Raw genomic sequence first — 23897 nt, forward strand, 5'->3', positions numbered from 1 at the left:
TTCTTCCTCGAATGAACTGACAATCCCATTGTCAACCAAATCGCGTATTCCGCAAGTAATGCGTTGTTAATCCTGCCTTCCAGATTCGTAACCAACCGCTCCACTAGAAGAGGCAGAGGGACCTCAATTTCACCAGAGAGTCATGTGTAGATTACAACCTCAAGTCCCTTTTCTGCCAAAGCAGACCGTCAAGGTGAAGTCTTAAATACCTAAATTCTCTTCGATATGCCAACCGTCGAGTAAACTCCCATTATTGTTGGTTTAAGGAGAAGCTCATGCTGATGGGTCTATTGCACAACGGCTTTTCAGTTCCATCAAAAGCAAAGAGTGCTGTCCAACTAATGTAGCCTTTAGATCAATAGTCTATCATGCTCCTCAAAATATTGTGCCTCCTTATTCAGTTAGAGTATGCGGCGCAAGTTCCTTCCATTTGATTTGAAATTTCATTTCTTTTGAACAATAGAATCTAATCCATCTTCTCCCTACCTTTCTTTTAGATGCATCAAACATGAATGAAGGTGAGTCAGCAGGAGGGGGGCATCAAGGGTCCAACCCGGCCCCTCCTGCTGTGCCAGACCGCATATCATCAACTTCAACAATTGCAACAACAAATCTTGCTGCTGCAACAACAACAAACAAAAACAAAAACAACGTCGTTACATCAACGACAACACCAACACCCGCATCCCCCTTCAGATTGTCAAAAGCTGCTGCAAATAGCAGTAACGTCGTCGAAAACACTATCGTCACATCTTTAGTCCAGCCAATTGTAGGCACAACAAACAATAGCCCCTTACCAAGAAGTTTCCAACAAGCTTTTGCCCAACAACAATCCAGACAACAAGAAATTGCGGCAGCCACAGCAACCGAAGCCGCGAACAAAAGCATTTCCTCAGCAAAAACGCCACAACAGACATCGTTTTCGTCATTGTCGTCGTCGTCGTCATCGTCATCAACGAATACGGCCGCAGCAAACTCTTTGGTTAAGAGTCTTATGCCTCAAACGCCAACACGCTATCAGCAGCAACAAGGAGCAGAAGCAACAACGCCAACTTCCACAACCGATTTATTGGCTACATCTTCAACATTTGCTTCGGCTTCCGCACAAACATTTCGCAGTAGTACACAACACAACATTGGTTCATCTTCCACAACGTCCGAGGCCCTTTCATCACTGAACAAACGCAAAAGGTTGGAAAATATCCCCACACCAGGAGGAGGTTCGACAACAGTTTCAATCTTAAACGTTAGTGGCAGCAACAACAACAGCGGCAGCGGTAGTGGCAATAGTGGTATTCTCTTGGCATCTTCTTTAGGAGGTGGTGGTGGTAGTGCTGGAGTTGGTGTTGGTAATAATTCTATAGTAGGCTCGCTTTTGCCTTCGACAATAAATACCACAGTTACTACAAATCCCACGGCTTCAAACACTAATAGTAACTCCTCACTACTGGCACAAGATATACAAGGTTTAAAGAAGCGAATTTTAGAACAAAAATATTCCCGTTTGCATAGATTAAAGGAAAAGTAAGTTCTTTTTTTGTATAACCCCCTTTTCTCCACTCTATTGTTGATGTTTTTTTTTGTCTTTCCATTTTCCAGACACTCTGAAAATGTCGCCGAATTGTTTTATTTGCAAATTGGTGGCAATATGATGGACTATCCTACGTGGCGTAAAAAAGCACCTACCCCACAGTTCATCGCCTATAGCAATGCCTATCGTCTGGATCAATTGGTTAACGATGAAAGAACAAGTGCGGCGGCTTCAACAACAGCGACGACGACAACGTCAATGCCAACATCGGCCACCAATGCCGCTGCTGGCAGCGTTTCCTCCATCGTTCAACAACAACAACAGACACAGGTTGCTGATAATATAGCAACAATCATTGGTGTGACTGCTGGTAGTCATACGAATGTATTAAGTCAACAAACGGTAAGTTTGCAAATATGGCCGAAATTGGCGGAAATTGGGCGAATATATATTATTCCATATGTATGTACGTAGATGGCTTAACCCTCCGACGGTTGAGTCATCCGTTGCTGTTTCCGAAGTATAAGGTACACAGGGACCTTGTACTTTCACCTGTACTGGCAGCGTAATGTGTCGATGGTGGGTCTAAAACCATATGGATAACCCCCATTTATGATTCAGACAAGATTTGAATCTTCCACTCAAAACTCCATGATATTTTGTATGCGATGGATGTTAAGGGTAGGTTGGAACGCTCGCCTATCGCTAGTCCTTTAACTCGGGCACATTAGTTTCATTAAGTTCGCCTAAGAAGAGAAGCAGAGAACAAGAGGAATAAAGATAGAGTTCCACCAGTGCGATGCAAGACTGTAAAAAGGGCTTGCTCACCTACAGGAGCTTGACGAGGATCGCCACCTCAACATGAAAATGTGATTACAACAACAACAACAACTATGGCTTCTCCCAACTTAATTGCTGGGTAATGACAAAAAACTGTATTCAATCGTCTCTTAACTCCTATTCATCACCAAATCACACATTTATTACCATAATAATCACTCATTGGCGATTCATTCTTGGCTAGTTTATCAGTCTCTATTCCACCGCCGCCATATGATAGCCCAAGCACTAGCAAAGTCTAATAGTCAGAATACTCGATGCCAGAACCTTCAACGCCGCCTGGTTGCCCTAGAAACTCATCCGTGATTCCATCCGTAGGTTCCCAATACCCTTAGTTTGAGGGCGAAATTCTTTGCTGCATATTCAATATATGTGCAAAATCGTTAGTGGCCTTCGGCGGGGCACCCTTGCTGGCACCCGAAGAAGAAACATTCATGCAGACACGGCAGCAGATGCTGTGAAAACCCTTAAGAAGAATCTGGTCCTTGGAGAATGACCGCCTCCCATTGCACCTGAAGAAAGTGAATTTCTGGCTTATATTCAAGTCCCTTGCCTTGAGAAGTACTTCCTGAAAAAGGGACAGATTCACCTCGTAAGTTTTCTCCTTTTGGCGAACATTGCCAGACAGTTGTACGGTTTATGCCAAGTCCATTGGAATTCTTACACTTTAACAACATTCGCAGTTTACCCGAAACAAGATGACAATTTCATCCGCTTAGTCCACAAACTTCACCTTCTGCTCTTGAAAGACCCAAAGGGGCCTCTAGAGAAGTATAAAAATAGTATGGAGGAAATAAAATCCTCTACAGAGGATATAAAAGAGAGTATGAAACCCTCTACAGAGGGTATGAAACCCCTGCAGAGGGTACAAGACCCTATACAATAAAATCTTCTACAGAGGGTATAGATCTCACTACAGAGGGTATAAAACCCCCACATAGGATATAAAACCTTTTACCGGGGGCAGTTGGGTTTCTACAGAGGTTACAAAACCATCTACAGAGTTTATAAAACCTACAAAAATGCAAATTTTGCCCATGAACATTCCACTAAGGAACAGGGGCAAACTTCTCACATATCAATGCCGAGTCCGAACGGCGTGCCGCAATGCGACACCTCTTTAGAGAGAAGTTTTACATGGCATAGTACCTCACAAATGTTGCCAGCATTACAGAGGACATAAAATCTTCTACAGAGTGTATAATACCCTCCACAGAGGGTATAAAATCCTCTAAAGGAGGTATAAAACCCTCTACAGAGTGTATAAAACCTACAGAGGGTATGAAACTCCACAGAGGGTATGAAATCCTCCATAGAGGATAGTATAAAATCCTCTACAGAGGGTATAAAACCCACTATAAAGGGTATAAAATCCTCCACAGAGGATATAAAATCTCTACAGAGAATATCAAACCCTCTACAGAGAGTATGAAACCCTCTACAGAGTGTATGAAACCCTCCACAGAGGGTACAAAACCCTCTACAGAGGTTATAAAAACTTTTACAGAGGTTATCAAACCCTCTAGAGAAGACGTAAAACGCTCTACAGAGGTTATAAAACTCTAGAGAGGATATAAAACCCTAAAAAGGGTGTATATAACCTTATACAGAGGGTATAAAACCCTCCACAGTCTGTTTTCTTTATTCTATATATTGTAAATCTATAAAATTCTATAAAAAATGGAAATATAGGTGATGGGAAATAGTATCGATTCTATTGATATGTATTACTAGAAATATCGAAAATATCGAATGTTGCGTATATCAATAGTTTGCTACCTCTACTACACAGAGGATATCCAAATCTCTACAGAGGATGTAAAACGCTCTAGGTGTTAAAGAATATAAAACTCTCTGCAGAGTGTATAAAATACTCTACAATGGTTAGAGAAAGCCGTTGTCTGGGATACATTCGGTGAAGCGAACTTATGTTGGATTTAAACTTTTAGCTGAATTTCTTTTATTATTTATTTTTTTATTTTATTGGGTTGCCCAAAAAGTAATTGCGGATTTTTCATATAGTCGGCGTTGACAATTTTTTTCACTGCTTGTGACTGTAATTGCATTCTTTCTTCTGTCAGTTATCAGCTGTTACTTTTAGCTTGCTTTAGAAAAAAGTGTAAAAAAGTATATTTGATTAAAGTTCATTCTAAGCTTTTTTAAAAATGCATTTACTTTCATTTAAAAAATCGGCAATTACTTTTTTGGCTACCCAATATTTTATCTTTTTTTATTTTTTTATTTATTCTTGTGTTTTTTTTTTCAGAATACGCAACAATCTCATCAAACATCGTTAATAGTATCTTCAACAACTCCCGCATCATCTTTGGTCTCAAATCCGGGTCGTCTGCCAAGCAGTACTACCATTTCATCATCGATATCATCGTCATTGTCATCGTCATCATCAGCGTCGTCCTCTTCCTCCTCCGCCTCTGCAAACACGGCAATTCTGTCCAGTGCCACAGGCAATGGGCAAAGTTCTCTCTTGCCCTCAACAGCTACTGATGCCAGTGGCAATCCGTTGCCTCCACAAGGTGCTGAAATAAAGATACCAGCTGTGGGTGCAACACCGGTGGCGGTATCCACAAAATTACCCGCAGCCGTGCAACAATTAACACAACAAGGTATGTACAAAATTAAAATGTACTCAAATATTTGTTTTCTCATTTCGGTTTTGGTTTTTAAGTAATTTTATTTTATTTTTTTTTTTTTGGTTTTGTTTTAGTTTAAAATTAACCAAATTTACATTTAACCAAATTATTACTTAAACAAAAAGATTTTCTTTCTTTACATTAAGCCCTTACCCCTCACTCTACAATTATCTTTCCCTTTGAGAAAAAATAAAACAAAAATATATCACTCACTACCTCACCCACCCACCCACCTCTATGAAACGCACATACTATGTCCTCCACTTTACACACCATCACATCATCACATTTTGAAATACAAAATTTATGCTCATTGTCATTTTTTTCATTCCTTCACTTTGTTGGATTGATTTTTTTCTATTACTTCATGATGCTCTTGTCATTTTTTTCTCCCCACACTTTGTTGTTGAATTGTTTTCCATTACTTTACAATTGTTTTTTATGTGTTTTTGCTTTTTGTTGTTTCTAAAATTTGTAAAAATTCCTAAATTTTTTTAATTGTATTCTTCATATTCACATTGTTAAACCATTTCACCAAAAACAAAAAAAAAAAAAATAAAAATATAGGTCACATTCCGGGTAGACCTTTAGGTGGTCGTCACGGGATGGTATTTGGTCAAATACCCGCTCCACCTGCTGTAGGAAATTCTACTGTACCTTTGGTGCCAGGTGCTTATCGTTTATTCCTCTCACTCTCTCTCTCTCTATCTTTCTATCTCTTTTTCTCTTTAACCATGAAATCGTTTGTCATTCTTAAGTTGAATTTTAAGTTGTAATTGACTTGATGCAGATATGAACTTGTTTCCATTTTTCTTTTACTTTTAACGATTATGATTATGATTCGATAGCTGTCGTCAGTCAGTCACCAGTCACTATAATTTCTCTATCGTTTTGTTTTTGTTTCTCATATTAAGCATCCTAATTCGTGTTTTTGGATTATTTTTTTTGTTTTGGATTGGATGAAATCTTTTTTTTTTTTTTATCAGTCATCTCCTTTTTTTGGTTAGATCCCATATTCTGAAAGGAATTGGCTTTTCTTTAAAGTAGAAGAGATTTGGCTTTTTTTATATTTTCTGTACTGTAGTGAAATAGGATATATTGGGTTGCTCAAAAAGTAATTGCGGATTTTTTAAAAGAAAGTTAATGCATTTTTAATAAAACTTAGAATAAACTTTAATCAAATATACTTTTTTTTACACTTTTTTCTAAAGCAAGCTAAAAATAACAGCTGATATCTGACAGAAGAAAGAATGCAATTACAGAGTCACAAGCCGTTGAAAAAATTTGTCAACGCCGACTATATGAAAAATCCTCAATTACTTTTTGGGCAACCCAATAATTAATGTTTATTAATATTAATGTGGTAGTTTAATTGTCTATGTACTCGTACGACTGCACTGTTTATCTAAATAAGTTTTTGTTTTTTTTTTATAAAGAAATTTATCACTTTCATTGGTAGTATCCAAAAATCACTTCCTTTCCATTTGAGTTCCTTGTACTGGATATCGTAAATGTGTGGCAGAGTAATCGTGTCGTTGCTTTCAATCAATGGTACTTGGAGTCTACTTTAATGTCTATCCTGAATTATGGCTTTCTCTCCTTGGTAATGAGCTGAGGGACATCGCAGCTATTTGCTTCTGCACGTTTTGCAAGGTGAATGAGGAAGCCATAAGTTAAAAGTTATGAGCGATTGCAGCTGTTCACCAGATATGCGTCACAGCTCTGCGGGTGACGCAATGAAAAAAATCGGTGTTTTTGAACTGAGGTTTTTCCAAATACAAAAATTTGTCCATAAACATTCATGCCATTAAAAAATCGTAGGGAAGCTATATAAGTTATGTCCGATTGAAGTTTAAGCTCAATTATGGAGGACCTCCTTTTAATTGACAAAAAGTTTTATACGGCTGAAAATACCTCAGGAAAGTCTCCGGCACTTGTGTGGGGAAAACCACCGCAAATTTTTTTTTTCTGTTCTCGCCAGGATTCTATCCCACTCGATTAGTGTCATAGCCAGACATTAGGTACTATGCCATGTCGCTTTATACCAGACAGTCCGAATATCCCGCCCAATTTCTGGATCTAGGCATTGGAACTCACAGACGAGCATGATGGAATCAGGGCCCGTCACGGGTTAGCTGTGTGACCGGTCACCGGAACAGTGAGGTGTGATCAGTGTGGTTTTCATTGCTGTACGAGAAGCTTAGCTGCGACTTACCAGGCGCGTCCACAGGTTGAGGATAGTGAAATCCTCCATACGGAGTAGCTGCAACGGCAGTTGCGGCCAATCAGCGGTATCGAGTGGAGAGTCTTAATGAGAGGCGGCAACGGCTCATGCACAGATATTGAGTTCCTATGATGCTCGATATGACAAGGCGAGTTATTGGCGCCTTAAAATAACCAATGGTCACCCTGTTTCCTCGGCGATCGGTCATTTGGAGCGGATCGAGCTTGCTCATCTACAAGGGGGATCGCTACCTGCACATGAAATATGGCTACAACAACAACAACATGTAACCAGTGAACTGAATCTGAATATCAATATGGTCGTCATTGACAATCTGTGGTCTACTACTGCTAAGTAACTCTCAAACAGCGGTAGAAAACATGACATGTTGATGACATGAATGCCAAGTTATTCAACCGTCGATTTATTGAGTGACCCCAGGGTGACAGAGTGTTGCATCCGTAGTATATAAACCGATGAACATCTGGAGGCCACTGTAACGCACAGGTTAGTAGGGCCGCCTACAACGCTGAATGCCTGGGTAGGAATCCTGGCGAGAACATCAGAACAAATGTTCAGCGGTGGTTATCCCCTCCTAATACTGGCGACATTTGTGAGGCACTGTACCATTTGGTATGGCAGCCATTTAAAAACTTCTCAATAAAAGTTGTCGCACTGCCGCATGCCGTTCGAACTCCGCTATAAAAAGGAGGACCCTTATCATTGAGCTTAAACTTGAATCGGACAGCACTCATTAATATGTGAGATGTTTGCCCATGATCCTAAATGGAATGTTCATGGGTAAATTTACATTTGCAGTTCCCGATGTTTGCCTCTGTTCCTTAGTGGAATGTTCATGGGCAAAATTTGCAACTTGCAGTTCCCGATGTTTGGACAATGGGTAGAGTGATCCCCCTACTGAACCCAGATGTCAAGCAAGGGAAAGTCGTACAGACCGATTTCCTCCTTTTTCACCATTAGCTAAGATGCTTGAGGCATTACTCCTTCCGAGGCTTGCTGAAAAATTTCCATGTACTTAGCATTAGCATGGATTTCGTAAATTGCATACCACGATGCAATGTCAACCCGTACTACAGGATGGTCCTCATGTGTTCGGCTCATTGAAGAGTTTTGATATGCGTGGTAGCTAAAACCAAGGGGCCATCGCCAAAACGACCTTCCAGCCAGGTCTTAAACGTTGGCTGGAGAATTTATGTGGCCTCTACACAAGTTAGTCGAAGCCCCGTGGAGTACAACTGGGAAAACCACAAGGTGGTTTCTATTCTACACTATAGGACAATCCTCGTGGATCTTGACTTACCGGAGGCTTTTACGAGATCTCATGCGATGCTTTGCGAAAACGTAGCCAACTCGTCCCTACTGCCAGCTCTATAATGGGGGGTTGCAAATTATTTGTGTGACCTCCAGCGGTGGAATTTAGGAATAATAGGGGTTTCCCAAGGTGAAGTTATATCTCCGACACTGTTTTACCTCTTTCTATCCTCTATTCCACACCCTGCGGACGCCATCGAGGTCGTATTATATGGAGACGATTGTATGAATATGGCCTCAGGACTCAACATTGACGATATCTGCGATTGGTTAACGTCTACAATGTCGATCTTGATGATAATTTCGATGCAAGAAATTTAAAGATACCTGCCAACAAATTTTCGGCACATTGTTTACTATAGCGGAAGTATGTTGGCAGTTTTTATGGCGTAACGATTCCGACCAACAAAATACTTGGTTTCACATTAGATAGTCTTTACAAGTTGTTGTTGTTGTAGCATTGTGTTATACACTGAGGAGGCAGCCCTTGCCGATGAAGATGTTCATCGGGTCAATCCGGTACGTACAAGCGGCTGCCATGGGATTGGTTTTTTTAGATCCTCTGCTCGTGGTATTGCAAAGTCATTTACCATCAGCATTTGGGTCAGTATTGAACTATGCAGCACCAGTGAGGAATAGCCAGTTCCACACTGGTGTCTCTCTGTGAGAATCTCCCCTCGATACCACTGATTTTCCGCAACTACAATTTCAAGTCACTCAAATCGGAGCTCATAATTCGAACCCATGGGGTGCTCCCAACACACTGCTACAACAACAATCCAGTCGCCAGTTGATCCGCACGCAGTCGAATAAGTTCCAAACCTGCCAAAATGTTGTTCATGTTGACTATAGGAAACAAAGATCGTTTCTGTGCCTAAGACACTATTGTATGTAGTCTAAGCAAATAAAAATCATGTGAATTGGCAACCCTTGGTAAGAGACGTAAGTTTTTCTGGATCTTCATATTCTAGAGCGAGACGTTGAGCGCCACAAATGGGAGCCTTTAGATTAAGAAGCGTATCAGAGTCCAATCCCAATGAAGGTAAAGAGTCAGCGTCAAGTTGTTTTAGAGGCATTTCATATGGGACTCTCATGCCGCTGGCCTCTGACGCTAGCATCAACTTGACGATGACTCTTGACTCTTTCATTGGGTTATACTCTCAGACGGGTCTTAATAGCATTCGTGAGGAAGTTTTGAGCAGCTAAAGAGTGAATGCGGGTTTTTTAAGGTCATGCGAAGAAGTTCCTACCCCGATAAACTAGAGTAGGCAATCCCATGGCAGCCGGTTGTACGTACCGGATTGACCCGATGGAGTCTTTCATCGGCAAGGGCTGCCCCCTCAGTGTACAACACACTGCTACAACAACAAGTAGAGTAGTTCAGGCTCAAATACGCACCGGCAAATGCAGTCACTCCAACTCCTACTGTGTTTCTTGCTTGTAACCAGGGCCACACGTCACCTGCTAATCTGCCCAGAAAATTATACTTATTCGTCTAACTGCCAGATCAATCTGGATGCACCCCATTCATCTTGTAGAGTTCGTAGAACTGTATATTTATCATATTTTTGTCTGATAGGGAGTAGATACCAATTGTGTTGGAAAAATTTTAGCAATATGTTTAATTAGGAAAATTTGCACCTAAAAAGCACTTTCTTGTCCTTAAATATTCATGGCTTGAAAATCGTAAATGTGTGCTACAAAAACTCGATGTGAGAAATGGATGCAAAGATTTCACTGGAATATGTGAAAACAATTACTCTGTTTACATTGTCATAAAGCATTTTCAATGTTCTATTTTATTTTAAAAAATTCTAGAGTAATTGGGTTCAAATTCTTGCTAGGACAACATAAAATTGTCCAGTCATGGGCATTATTTGACGTAGTTATGGCGACATTTTTTGAATATTTTAGCCTCTTTTAACTTCTCTACAAAAAGTTTTGCTCTGTAAAGTCCTTTCTAAAGTTTGTTAAAGATTTTCTCAGATTAATTGTTTGCAAGGGCACTCTGTGTTGCATTGAATTTTTACCACAAGCGAAACAATTTGTAACCTTGCTATAAAAATTATGTATTTTAAGATTTTATACTCTTTGTTTAATTTGCTAAGCATTTTGAGTTGTTTTAATATACTAACATGTAGTTGTTCCCTTATGGTCATACGAGGAACTCAATATGATGACACTCAGTCCACTGACTTTGGTTAGATTTAACCTATTTTTGGAAGAATCTTAATGTGCCAAAACTAAAAACAGGATGTTCGCAGTTTGCGAGGCATTTGTCTGATTGAGTGAAGACCCAAGATTAATGAGAAAATTAATTTGTAATCTATTTCATAAGTTCAATATTGCACCTAAAAAGCACTTTCTTGTCCTTATACTACCATGGCTTGAAAATCGTACATGTGTGCCATAAAAACTGGATACCAGAAACAGATGCAAAGTTTCCTTGGAAAAATAAGGAAACGATAACTCTGTTTACAACTCAACATACTTCTTTGAAAACTTACTCTGGCCAAGTTCTATCAATATGATGACACTCTGTCCACTGACTTTGGTTAGATTCAACCTATTTTTCGAAGAATCTTAATGTACCAAAACTATAAGCAGGATGTTCGCTATTAGCGAGACATTTGTCCGATTGACTGTAAAGATGCCTAATGTGCATGGACTTTTTAAATATTTACATTAACATTCCTTACTTATATCTGAATGGAATCCCGCTCTTTATGGCAATGTTTAGTCATATAGTCGGGTTAGTAAAACTTCGCCCAGCGCTCACTAAAATTTTTTCTATTCTAAAGATGACTAATTGAAATGTCAGAGTACGCCTCTATATGCCAGGTTGAACTTCCGAAGTAAGAAACTGTAAATTTAAACACGTTTATTAAATACCAGAATTGAAAACAGTGTACAGTTATAACTGCCATGAGTATAACAATGACTAAGCACCGAATCTCAAAACGTCCGCTTCAGACGAATTCTAAATGCAAAGTTAAAGATGATAACGTCTGTAACGTACATTTCTAGTAAAAATTTGCCTGAAAAAATTTGCAGCAGAGTAAGAACAACCTCTACTCTTTCGTTATTTATTTGAATTAAACAGCTGGTTTTCATTAATCACCAAAATCTCAGAATTTTCTTCGCTCTTACGCACTTTCTGCTGGCAAACGATATCCTGCAACAGTTTGTAAAAATTTGCAAAAACTTTTGAGTACACGGAGGCCAACGTAGCGCAGATGACGATGAACGCCTGGGTTCGAATCATGGCAGGGCCATCAGAAAAAATTTTCAGCAGTGGTTTTCCCCTCCTAATAATGACAACATTTGTGAGGTGCTATGCCATGTAAAACTTCTCTCCCAAAAGATGTCGCACTGCCGCACGCCGTTCGGACTCGGCTATAAATCATTGAGCTTAAACTTGAATCGGACTGCACTCATTGATATGTGTGACGTTTGCCCCTGTTCCTTAGTGGAATGTTCATGGGCAAAATTTGTAATTTGAAATTTGCACACAAGCACACTTGATGTTTATGGTGAGTTTGTTTCTTAAACAACAGTTGCTATGCATTTACATACGCAACACAGCTAGTAGATAAAACTTTGCATACGATCTATTGTGAATGATCGCTGTCATTTGGTCAATTGTCAGCTGGGCAGAAATGTCATATGTTTTAAATATTTTGTTTTTCTTTTTGTTTGGTTGCTCCTCGTCAATCAACATTAAAAGACAAAAACAGTAAAAATTATAAGAGTTTTCCTTTAATTTCGCTGCCTTTTTAGGGAGCGCAGTTGTCGCGTAAAATATTTAATTACCAGTCCTTTCGAAAGATGTTCCACAGTAATTCAGATGTGTTTTAAATTCAAGTTTTGTTTTTTTGCAAGGGCACTCTGTGTCGCATTGATTTTTTACCACAAGTGAAACAATTTGTAACCTTGCTATAAAAATTATGTATTTTAAGATTTTATACTCTTTGTTTAATTTGCTAAGCATTTTGAATTGTTTTAATATACTAACATGTAGTTGTTCCCTTATGGTCATACGAGAAACTCAATATGATGACTCTCAGTCCACTGACTTTGGTTAGATTTAACCTATTTTTGGTAGAATCTTAATGTACCAAAACTAAAACCAGGATGTTCGCTGTTAGCGAGGCATTTGTCTGATTGAGTGAAGATGAATTTGTAATCTAATTTATAGGTTTAATTTTGCACTTTCCATTTATAACATTGCACCTAAAAAGCACTTTCTTGTCCTTATACTATCATAGCTTGAAAATCGTACATGTGTACATGTGTAAAAACTTGTTACAAGAAACAGATGCAAAGTTTCCATTGGACAATGTGGGAACGATGACTTTGTTTACAATGCCATAAGGCATTTAAGTGCGTCCCTTCGCATTTGGAAAATTCGAGGCTAGGTTTGTTTATAAACTGTCTTGTGGTTTTACTTATTTAGGACCAGATATAAGGCCCTAACTAACTTCTAAATCCAAACTCTCTTTATCTCATTTGTAGTTGTTTTTGTGGCTTTAGCAAACTTCTTTTGGTGAGCAGGTCGTTCTGGTGTATAGACCTAATTCGTGGATCAAATTTTAATCATAAAGTTTAGTTAATAAAAATTTCCTCCCGCCCCATTACAAAACAAAATTTTCTGTACTTAAGAATGTTATTTGCAAGGGCACTCTGTGTCGCATTGATTTTTTACCACAAGTGAAACAATTTGTAACCTTGCTATAAAAATTTTATGTATTTTAAAATCTTATACTCTGTGGCTAATTTTCTGAGCCATTTGAGTTGTTTTGATATACTAACAATTAGTTGTTCCCTTATGGTCATACGAGAAACTCAATATGATGACACTCTGTCCACTGACTTTGGTTAGATTCAACCTATTTTTGGAAGAATCTTAATGTACCAAAACTAAAAACAGGATGTTCGCTGTTAGCGAGGCATTTGTCTGATTGAGTGAAGACCGACGATTATAGGGAAAATTAATTTGTAATCTAATTCGTAAGCTTAATATTGCACTTTTCATTTATAACATTGCACCTAAAAAGCACTTTCTTGTCCTTATACTATCATGGCTTGAAAATCGTACATGTGTGCTATAAAAACTTGTTACAAGAAACAGATGCAAAGTTTCCATTGGACAATGTGGGAACGATAACTTTGTTTACAATGCCATAAGGCATTTAATTGCGTCCCTTCGCATTTGGAAAATTCTAGGCTAGGTTTGTTTGTCGGCTGTCTTATGGTTTTACTTATATAGGACCAGAAATAAGGCCCTAACTTACTTCTAAATCAAATGCTCTCTCTTTATCTCATTTTATAGTTGTATTTGTTGCTTTCGAAAACTTCTTTTGGTGAGCAGGCTGTTCTGGTGTATAGACCCAATTCGTGGATTAAATTTTAATCATAAAGTTTAGTTAGTAAAAATTTCTTCCGTCCCCATTACAAAAGTAAATTTTCTGTACTTAAGAATGTTATTTGCAAGGGCACTCTGTGTCGCATTGAATTTTTACCACAAGTGAAACAATTTGTAACCTTGCTATAAAAATATTATGTATTTTAAAATCTTTAACTCTTTGGCTAATTTTCTGAGCCATTTGAGTTGTTTTGATATACTTACATGTATTTGTTCCCTTATGGTCATACAAGAAACTCAATATGATGACACTCTGTCCACTGACTTTGGTTAGATTCAACCTATTTTTGGAAGAATCTTAATGTGCCAAAACTAAAAACAGGATGTTCGCAGTTTGCGAGGCATTTGTCTGATTGAGTGTTGAGACATATCTATTTCGATCAATTTATTAAATTAGTTAATCTATAAAGCACCTAAAAAGCACTTTCTTGTCCTAAAACTACCATGGCTTGAAAATCGTACATGTGTGCTATAAAAACTTGAAATGAGCAAACGAATGCAAAGTTTTCAAGGTTAAACATTGAAAACGATAACTCTGTTTACAAAATATATCTATTTATCGATTTTCAAAGTTTTAAGTATCTCCCGATTCACACTAGGCAATCTCAGTTTGCAGCAAAGTGAGAAAGAGAGAGAAATATAGGAATATACCGTTTCATCTCTATCTCTTACAAACTGAAGATTGCCGCTGGTTAAAATGGCAAATGCCAATGGGGACTGTGATATAGAGCTGGCAAACTATCGATAATCGTAAAATTCGACATTTTCAATAGTTTTAATAATAAATATCGATAGTATTGATACTATTGAGAGGTTGAAATCAGGAGATCGACTTATATAGAAGGAATATCAATGCACTGACCAAATAAAACCAAGTTTAATAAAGTCAGTTGGAAGTCATGAGAGAAATTATTGTACAAAATGTTAGTCTAATTGAATTAAAATTGCGCCCTCTATATGTGCAAAGTGTCTTTAAATATACATTCAGCGTCGGATTGCTTATTTTTGTTAAGTTTTGCAAAAATTTGACTTTTGCCATTGTATTAATCGAAAAAATATCAATCGATATTCAGTCAACAAATTGAATATCGATAGTGCTATCGATATTTTGCCAGCTTTAGGTCTATCTCTTTGACAACTGTATTTGGAAGAGGAAAAATATGCTTTCTTTTTTTTAGTTTTTAATTTCAAGTTGTTTGGTCAGTATGCACCTAAAAAGCACTTTCTTGTCCTTATATAACCATGGCTTGAAAATCGTACATGTGTGCTATAAAAATTCGCTAGGAAAACGGATGCAAAGTTTTCATTGGAAAATGTGAAAACGATTACTCTGTTTACATTATTTTTATTCATCTCGGTTATTAACATTCTCAATATGATGACACTCTGTCCACTGACTTTGGTTAGATTCAACCTATTTTTGGAAGAATCTTAATGTGCCAATACTAAAAAAAGGATGTTCGCAGTATGCGAGGCATTTGTCTGATTGAGAATGAGTAGAACAATATTTTCGGTTTGTTTTTATTAAAATTAAGCACCTAGAAAGCAATTTCTTGTCCTTTTATATTCCATGGCTTGAAAATCGTACATGTTTGCTATGCGAACTCGTTGCGAGCAAACGGATGCAAAGTTTTCAATGAAAAAATTGAAAACGATAACTCTGTTTACAAGATATATTTTAACGAACAATATTTGGAGGCCACCGTAGCGCAGGGTTTAGCTTGTCCGCCTATTCGGGTTCGAATACTGGCGGGAACATCATAAACGACTTTTCAGTGGTGGTTATGCTCGCGACTTATGTGAGGTACTGTGCCATCTGGTATGACAGCCATGTGAAGACTTCTCCTCAAAGAGGTGTCCCTTATCAATGAGCTTAAACTTGGGTCGGACAGCACTCAGAGATATGTGAGATGTTTGCAACGGTTCCTTAATGGAAAATTAGCAATGTGCAATATTTAGTTGAATTTTTTTTAAGTAAATTATAAAAAATGTAAGCAAAAAAGGTTGTGTTTTCTGAAAAGGACGTTTAACCTCTTGCAGATGTCTTCAACATAGGGGGCCACAATCCTACAAGAATTGAGAACTCTTATAATTGACCCAAGAAAGTTTCAGAATCCTGGTCAGATTTTCAACTCCATTAACATCTAAACATAAAAGCATCAGACAAGACATTTGTTCGGGGCCCAGCGCTGTGGCCAATTCTTTACTGCGGATGACATTTTTAACATCGACTCATAACTAAGGATGGGAGGAATAGCTCTTCTTCTCACCTTATCATTCTCTGGATGCTCAATAAGTTGACGGTACAACCTAGCGCAACTCTTCCGATCAGTCACTGCTACATTGTCATAAGAGACGGAGGTCCTGTCATCCCTTTAGCTTTCAATTCATTGCATGTTTTCCCAATTTTTGTTGATTTTGTATTTAAGGTGCCATTACACTACATGTTCTTGTCTTATGACTTGCCAAATTTTGCTATTTTTAAAGGTACACACATAGTGTGATATGAATAATTTTTTTTTTGATTAGAGCGGTTCCACCCTATCCTTCTGACAAAAACATAAAGAAATCTGTTGTTTTTGTTGTTAGTTGAATGGAAGCAACCCCAAATTAAATTGTTTTTAAGTAATGTCATACAAAAATAACATACATACTACTACGTGATAGAAAAAATGATGAATCGTGTGTAAACTGGCAATTTTAACACACATAATGAAATACCACCGGTACATGAAAATTTACATGTCATAAGACAAGAACATATAGTGTGATAGAGCCTTAAGCTGTTCAAGTCATGTGTGTCTCGGGCGGTAGTGGCTCCAGCAAATTTTGTTTCTGGGTATGTCATATCGTCCACCGCCTAGAGCTTAGAGCTGGCAACCTATCGATATTCACAACATTTGATATTTTCGATATTTTTAATAATAAATATGGATATTATCGATAATTACCCATTAACTATATTTCAAACGAAAATGAGAAGTAAAAAGCAAGAGATCGTTTTATATAGAAGCTATATCAATGCAGAGACCGAATAAAACCAAAATTAATAAAGTCAGTTGGAAGTCATGAGAGAAATCATTTTACAAAAATTAAGCCCATCGGCTGAGAATAGCGCCCTCTATAGGCGCAATGTATTTAATAGGATACACTCAGTGTCAGATCGCTTATTTTTTTAAATTTGCAAAAAAATTTAGTTTGCGGATAGTATCGTTAGGCAAAATATCAATCGATATTCAGACGAAATATAAAGGATCGATAGTGTGATCGATAATTTATTTTTTGTCTGAAAATCGATATTTTTCCATTCGGTACTATTGCTAAAGTAAATTTTTTTTGCGAAATTAACCAAAATTAAGCAATCCGACTCTAAATGTATTATAAAAGACACATTACGCCTATAGATGGCGCTTTTTTTTTCTTTCAATTGGGCTAAAATTTTGTACAATGAATTTTCTCATGATTTTCAACTGCCTTTATTAAATTTGGATTAATTCTGTATGTACATTGATATTGCTTGTGTATAAATCAATCTGCTGATTTTTATACCTTTCCCCATAGAATGGGGGTATACTAGTTTCGTCATTCTGTTTGTAACACCTTGAAATATGCGTATATATTCTTGATCGTCATCTCATTTTAAGTCGAACTATAGCTGCTATATAAACCGAACTGGGATCTTGACTTCTTGACCCTCTAGAGGGCGCAATTTTCATCCGTTTTGCCGGGAATTGTGTACAACGGGTTCTCTCATGACCTTCATCATTCGTGTCTAATATGGTCTGAATCGATCTATAGCTTGATACAGTTCCCATATAAACCGATCTCCCGATTTCGCTTTTTGAGCCCCTACAAGGCGCAATTCTTATCCGAATGTACTGATATATTACACAATGACTTCTACAATGTTCAGCATTTAATTCATTTATGGTCCGAATCGGACTATAACCTTATATAGCTCCAATAGCATAACAGTTCATATTCAATATTCGTTGTTGCGAATTATCGATAGTATGCCAGCTCTACGATACCACCACCACTTTTGCATCTGATTACTAACTTCACATTACCATACGTTAGAAACGGTTTGTTATCAAACGATTTTTGGAATCGATGTATTCGAAGAGAGTTTGTGTCACACTTATAACAATTCGATGATTTGCATCCTTTTGATGCAGCTATTAAAATTTTGTTGGTGCGCTTCGGAACATGTGACATCATTTCCACACACTATTAAATCAGCTAAGATAATATAATCAAAGACGCTGTCGCTTTGACACCATCCATACACTTCCTTTTGAAACATTTATGCACGAATATCAACGCATAGGTCTCGATTGGTTTAGTAACCATGAACGAGCGCTAACTCAATGGCATACTGGCCGATGAAATGGGTTTGGGCAAATCGATACAGAGCATAGCCCTATTGGCTCTTCTGGCCTATGTCGAGGGTAATTGGGGACCTCATCTTATAGTTGTGCCCCCATCGATCCTGTTCATTCTGATAGCCTTAGTTTTTGCGTTGCTTATTCTTAAACCACATATTACTGCGTTGATTAGTTGAAAAACGATTACTCTGTCTACATATTTCGTAAAAGATGTTTGTATGTAATTATTTTATGGGCCTTATTGGCTTTATATTACATATTTGGTTAATAAATGAAATGAAATGAAAAGATTGAGATTTAAAATTTATTGTTTTTCACCCTACTGTTATTGGTTATACTATCCTAGACTATTTGTTTTTCAAACCCATTTAATCAAATTTTTATTATTTAACATGTGGCATGTTTATCGAAAAGTCATGAATGTTCTCTAGAAAAATCTTCCTTCTCTTCTTAAGGCATGTTTAATGTGTACGATATGATAGTTGATTTCACGCTAATCCTTGCCTCAGTATAAGTCATTTAATGTTTTCCTAATTTCTTCCTTCAAAGGTGGCACTCCGTTAATTCCCTGCAGCACAGCCCAAGGTACCACAGCATTGCGTCGAAATGGCGGCAATGGTGTGGCTGCCTCATCATCAGCAAATACTCCTCCGCCTTTGTATTCACCTTCGCCCAGTAATTTGTCTCTAACGACAGCTGGGGGGACAACAGCGGCTGCGGCGGGTGGTACAACTACTGCAGCGTCGGCAGCAGCAGCTGCGGCGGCGGCAGCTGCAAATTCGGCCGCTACCACGCCCAACAGCAACCAAGAGTTTTCCTTTAAGGCCAAACAAGAGGTTGATGTTATGCGACGCATTATGGAACTCCAGCGAGAGGGATTATGGACTGAGAAACGTTTGCCCAAGCAATTGGAACCACCCCGACCCAAGGCCCATTGGGACTATTTGCTTGAGGAAATGGTTTGGCTGGCGGCCGATTTTGCACAGGAGCGTAAATGGAAAAAGGCGGCTGCTAAAAAATGTGCCAAAATGGTACAGAAATATTTCCAAGACAAAGCTAATGCTGCCCAAAAGGCCGAAAAGGCGCAAGAGGCTCATCTCAGACGTGTGGCCGCCTTCATAGCCAAGGAGGTTAAAATGTTTTGGGGAAATGTGGAGAAATTGGTGGAATACAAGCATCATACAAAAATCGAAGAGAAACGCAAAAAGGCTTTGGATCAACATCTCTCCTTTATAGTGGATCAAACGGAGAAATTCTCTCAACAATTAGCCGAGGGTATGAACAAAACGCTGAAAGATGCCTCAGCCAATCCCAGCATAAATTCGAGTCGAATATCATCGCCCAAGAGAGAAGGCACAGATGGTAAGTACAATAAGACATCCATTTCAACTCAAACTGGATTTTGTCCAAAGGAGCTTTTATCATATGATGCCAAACTGTCACTGATTCTAAAACTTATGCCCTATTTTTGGGAAAGTTTATGGAAATTTTAAGGGATGTTCGCTTATGCGAGGCATTTGTCTGATGATAAAAACTAAAAAAAAATATTTTGTCTTAATTTTTTTAAAGCTAGAGTAAGATAATTTTCTATTTCCTCCCCTTTGCAGATGAATTTCGCCCTGATTCCGCCTCCGAAGATGATGAGGAAACCATTGCCAAAGCTGAGGAAGAGGAAAATGCCGATGTTGATGCCGAAGTTGCAGCTTTGGCCAAAGAATCTCAAATGGATTTGGATGATTTCCTCAACGATTTGCCCAAAGGCTATTTGGAGAATCGTGATAAAATACTTCTGGAGGAAGACACCAATACCAATACTACAGCAACAACATCTTCCTCTGGCGTTTCAAAGGGTGGCAAGAAGTCCAATAAGAAAGAAAGACGCGATAGCGATGATGGGGAATTTGAAGCCAATGAAACCAGTGAAGATGATGAAAACACCATTAGCAAGCAAGAAGAACAGGAAATGGATGTTGATCATCAGCAAGAGTTGGATGAACTGAAAGATGACAACGATTTGCCCCTGGAACAGGTTTTGGCCAAGTATAAATTGGGAAAAATTAATGAGACACCTGCTAAAGCAAAATCCAAAGGCAGTAGTTCAAAAATGGAAGTAGATACCGAAGAGGTCATGGATGCTGGAGCCATTTCAAAGGCCATGCGTGATTCTGATGATGATTCCACCGATAATGATGATGGTGAGTCGGAGGAAGATGACGAAGATGACGAGGATGATGAAGACGAGGACGAAAATGAAGACGAAGAGGTGGAAAGTGAAGATGAGAACGAGCTACTCGATGAAACCGAAGAAAATGAACAGGATGCCGGTCTCAAGGATTTACTGGAGGATTCCTCCAATGCCAACAGCAAAGATGATATGATTAAAGATGCTGCCGCTTTGGCCGAATCGTTACAGCCCAAAGGCAATACCTTATCCTCTACGAATGTAGTGACACCCGTTCCATTCCTATTGAAACATTCATTGCGTGAATATCAACACATCGGTCTCGATTGGCTGGTAACCATGAATGAGCGCAAACTCAATGGCATATTGGCCGATGAAATGGGTTTGGGTAAAACGATACAGACCATAGCCCTATTGGCTCATCTGGCCTGTGTCAAGGGTAATTGGGGTCCCCATCTTATAGTTGTACCCTCCTCGGTTATGTTAAATTGGGAAATGGAATTTAAGAAATGGTGTCCTGGTTTCAAAATACTCACCTATTATGGTACACAGAAAGAGCGTAAAATGAAAAGAGTGGGCTGGACAAAGCCAAATGCTTTTCACGTTTGCATTACCTCGTACAAGTTGGTGGTGCAGGATCAGCAAAGTTTTCGCCGCAAAAAGTGGAAATATTTGATATTGGATGAGGCCCAGAATATTAAGAATTTCAAATCGCAGCGTTGGCAGTTGCTGTTGAATTTCTCCACAGAAAGGTAAGTAAATTTAGTTTTTAATTTTTTGTTACCAGATCATAAACTTTTTGCAATGTTCGATATCCCAGGCAGTGTGAATGGCACATTGTCTGAGTCAGATATCTTGGGAATTAAAAAGAGTGATGGAGCCAATGCTCCTACAATAATTGCACGAGGTTGTGCATAAAATAAAAGAATCATTCGATGCTAAAACGTACACACTGGCGGTATGCATTGACATCGAGGGGACTTTTAACAATGTGCGGACCGACACACTGATCCAATCCTTAGAACAGTACAGGGTGGACCCGGTCCTTAGAGACTGGATATGCTAAGGAACAGGTGGATAAATTGTGTGTCGCATGGCATAAATATAAGGGAGAAAGTGGCACAGGGCACGCCACAGGAAGGCATTTTATCAGCACTTCTATGGGTGACCAGCATGAATGACCTATTACGGATGCTGACTGAGGAGTGATTTGGGCACCATGAAAATGGGTTGTAGGCTCGAAATGGGCCCTGAAACCTAGGATAGTCCACTGGCTCTACAGAAGCGTGGTTAGACCAATACTTACTTACGCCTCAGTAGTTTGGTGGACTGCTATGGAGAAAAAGTGCAACATAAGGACCATACAACAGGTTCAGAGAACATGTTGTCCAGATCGTGAGAAGACGATGCTATTATTTAAAGGAAGTAAGAAGGAGGTCAGTATAGGACATAGGACTACGAGCTCACTTATGTAAAATCGGTTCGGCAAGTGATAGCATGTGTAGGTCATGCGGGGGAGATGCGGGGGAGATGATGAGACATTTCCTTTGTCATTGCCAGGCTTTCGCGTCTAAAAGATACTGGCACTTAGGTGGAGACACAATACCAGACATGAACCAACTTAGTGGTATTGAAAACGTTTAAGGATTTTGTAAGTAGCACGGAATTCCTAACTTAAAATTTTCTTTTTAGAGGTTACTTTATAGTTTTTAGAGCCCACAACAAGCCGATTACTGGCTTAGGTGTATGTCCATAGTGGCATGGGGCGGATTAATATCTGCACCCTCTTTAATGTGTACTACAAAGACTTAAACGAAACGTTCGTTTATGTTCGGCACCTTAAAATCACTACATTGCCTTAACCCTAATAACATGGAAATTGTACATTTGAGCTATAAAAACTTAAACGAAATGGATGCAAAGTATTCATTGGAGAAGTGGAAACGATTACTCTGTTTACAAAACATGCCATACCGATTCCAATGTTTTCCATATGATGGTTATCTGTTTTACGACTTTTGTAGCTGGCAAACTATCGATAATAGTTAATGTTAGACTAATCGGATGAAAATAGCGCCCTCTATAGACGCAATGTTTCTTAAAGCATACATTCAGCGTCGCTTATTTTTGTTTAGTTTTGCAAAAAATTTAACTTTTGCGATAGTATCCATCGGAAAATATCAATCGATATTCAGTCAAAAAATTAAATATCGATAGTAACGATAGTGCCATCGATATTTTGCCAGCTCTACTTTGGAAATGGAAAAATATACTCTCCCTTATTGTTATTAAGAATAAGCACCTAAAAAGCACTTTCTTGTCCTTAAACTACCATGGCTTGAAAATCGTACATGTGTGCTATAAAAATTCGCTTTAAAAACGGATGCAAAGTTTCCATTGGAAAAGATGGAAACGATAACTCTGCTTATAATATACTTTATAAGATTATTTTTTTTATGCATATGAAATTTATCGTAGTTTTGTTATAATATGAAGCAAGGGCACTCTGTGTCACATTGATATTATGCTACAAGTGGAACAATTTGTAACCTTGCTATAAAAAATTATAATTTTTTTCAGACTTTAAAACTCCTTGGCTAATTATTATCAGCTATGGGAGTTGATTTGAAAACGAACATAGATTTTTCTACAAGTCATACGAGAAACTCAATATGATGACACTCTGTCCACTGACTTTGGTTAGATTCAACCTATTTTTGGAAGAATCTTAATGTGCCAAAACTAAAAACAGGATGTTCGCAGTTTGCGAGGCATTTGTCTGATTGAGTGAAGAATGACTTTTAAAGAAGATATGAATTTATACACTATTTAATAAGTGAAATTGCACCTAAAAAGCACTTTCTTGTCCTTAAACTTAAACCATGGCTTGAAAATCGTACATGTGTGCTACAAAAACTTGTTACAGGAAACGGATGCAAAGTTTTCACTCTTCATAATGGCGAAAGCGATTACTCTGTTTACAAAATTCGTCTCTTTTGTTCTATTGCCTAACGTTCTCTCAATATGATGACACTCTGTCAACTGACTTTGGTTAGATTCGACCTATTTTTGGAAGAATCTTATTACACCAAAACTAAAAACAGGATGTTCGCTGTTTGCGAGGCATTTGTCTGATTAAGAGCGTAGAAAGAAAATAGAAAAAAGAAGAGACCGAAAAGAGCCTTATTGTTAATTATGTAGATCGATGGTAAATTCAAATTTAAAATACTCTATAAAAATTTTTAATTTTTCACCATATAATATCGTATGGTTAAAATAGCTCAAGTCTCTGTCTCTCTCTCTGTGAGGGAGTAGCATAAAATT

At 38.2% G+C, this 23897-nt stretch overlaps 1 protein-coding gene, 6 non-coding genes and 8 pseudogenes across 7 annotated transcripts in view; all 15 read left to right on the forward strand.

The window, feature by feature from the left end:
* The window catches only part of LOC106082327 (helicase domino), a 64331-nt gene that overhangs the window by 11432 nt on the left and 29002 nt on the right, over positions 1-23897 (forward strand). The window contains exons 2-6 of the mRNA XM_013244770.2: positions 498-1524; positions 1600-1933; positions 4638-4995; positions 18941-19753; positions 19999-21325. Coding sequence (XP_013100224.2) covers positions 509-1524; positions 1600-1933; positions 4638-4995; positions 18941-19753; positions 19999-21325 — 3848 coding nt within the window. The 5' untranslated portion in view covers positions 498-508. The remainder of the gene's footprint in view (positions 1-497; positions 1525-1599; positions 1934-4637; positions 4996-18940; positions 19754-19998; positions 21326-23897) is intronic.
* LOC131998225 (small nucleolar RNA psi18S-841/snoR66) lies at positions 10575-10692 on the forward strand. The gene has a single exon (XR_009398664.1). It is a non-coding gene; the product is annotated as a small nucleolar RNA psi18S-841/snoR66 (small nucleolar RNA).
* LOC131998214 (small nucleolar RNA Me28S-Am2589) lies at positions 10746-10869 on the forward strand (annotated as a pseudogene).
* On the forward strand, positions 11100-11223 carry LOC131998220 (small nucleolar RNA Me28S-Am2589; annotated as a pseudogene).
* Positions 12455-12572, forward strand: LOC131998222 (small nucleolar RNA psi18S-841/snoR66). Its single transcript, XR_009398661.1, has one exon. It is a non-coding gene; the product is annotated as a small nucleolar RNA psi18S-841/snoR66 (small nucleolar RNA).
* LOC131998218 (small nucleolar RNA Me28S-Am2589) lies at positions 12626-12749 on the forward strand (annotated as a pseudogene).
* Positions 13250-13348, forward strand: LOC131998224 (small nucleolar RNA psi18S-841/snoR66). Its single transcript, XR_009398663.1, has one exon. It is a non-coding gene; the product is annotated as a small nucleolar RNA psi18S-841/snoR66 (small nucleolar RNA).
* LOC131998215 (small nucleolar RNA Me28S-Am2589) lies at positions 13423-13546 on the forward strand (annotated as a pseudogene).
* On the forward strand, positions 14067-14165 carry LOC131998223 (small nucleolar RNA psi18S-841/snoR66). Its single transcript, XR_009398662.1, has one exon. It is a non-coding gene; the product is annotated as a small nucleolar RNA psi18S-841/snoR66 (small nucleolar RNA).
* Positions 14240-14363, forward strand: LOC131998210 (small nucleolar RNA Me28S-Am2589; annotated as a pseudogene).
* Positions 15373-15496, forward strand: LOC131998213 (small nucleolar RNA Me28S-Am2589; annotated as a pseudogene).
* On the forward strand, positions 19811-19923 carry LOC131998207 (small nucleolar RNA Me28S-Am2589). The gene has a single exon (XR_009398659.1). It is a non-coding gene; the product is annotated as a small nucleolar RNA Me28S-Am2589 (small nucleolar RNA).
* LOC131998227 (small nucleolar RNA psi18S-841/snoR66) lies at positions 23068-23149 on the forward strand. Its single transcript, XR_009398666.1, has one exon. It is a non-coding gene; the product is annotated as a small nucleolar RNA psi18S-841/snoR66 (small nucleolar RNA).
* LOC131998212 (small nucleolar RNA Me28S-Am2589) lies at positions 23240-23363 on the forward strand (annotated as a pseudogene).
* Positions 23592-23715, forward strand: LOC131998217 (small nucleolar RNA Me28S-Am2589; annotated as a pseudogene).

This window comes from Stomoxys calcitrans, chromosome 5, assembly GCF_963082655.1.
Source record: "Stomoxys calcitrans chromosome 5, idStoCalc2.1, whole genome shotgun sequence".
NCBI lineage: Eukaryota > Metazoa > Arthropoda > Insecta > Diptera > Muscidae > Stomoxys > Stomoxys calcitrans.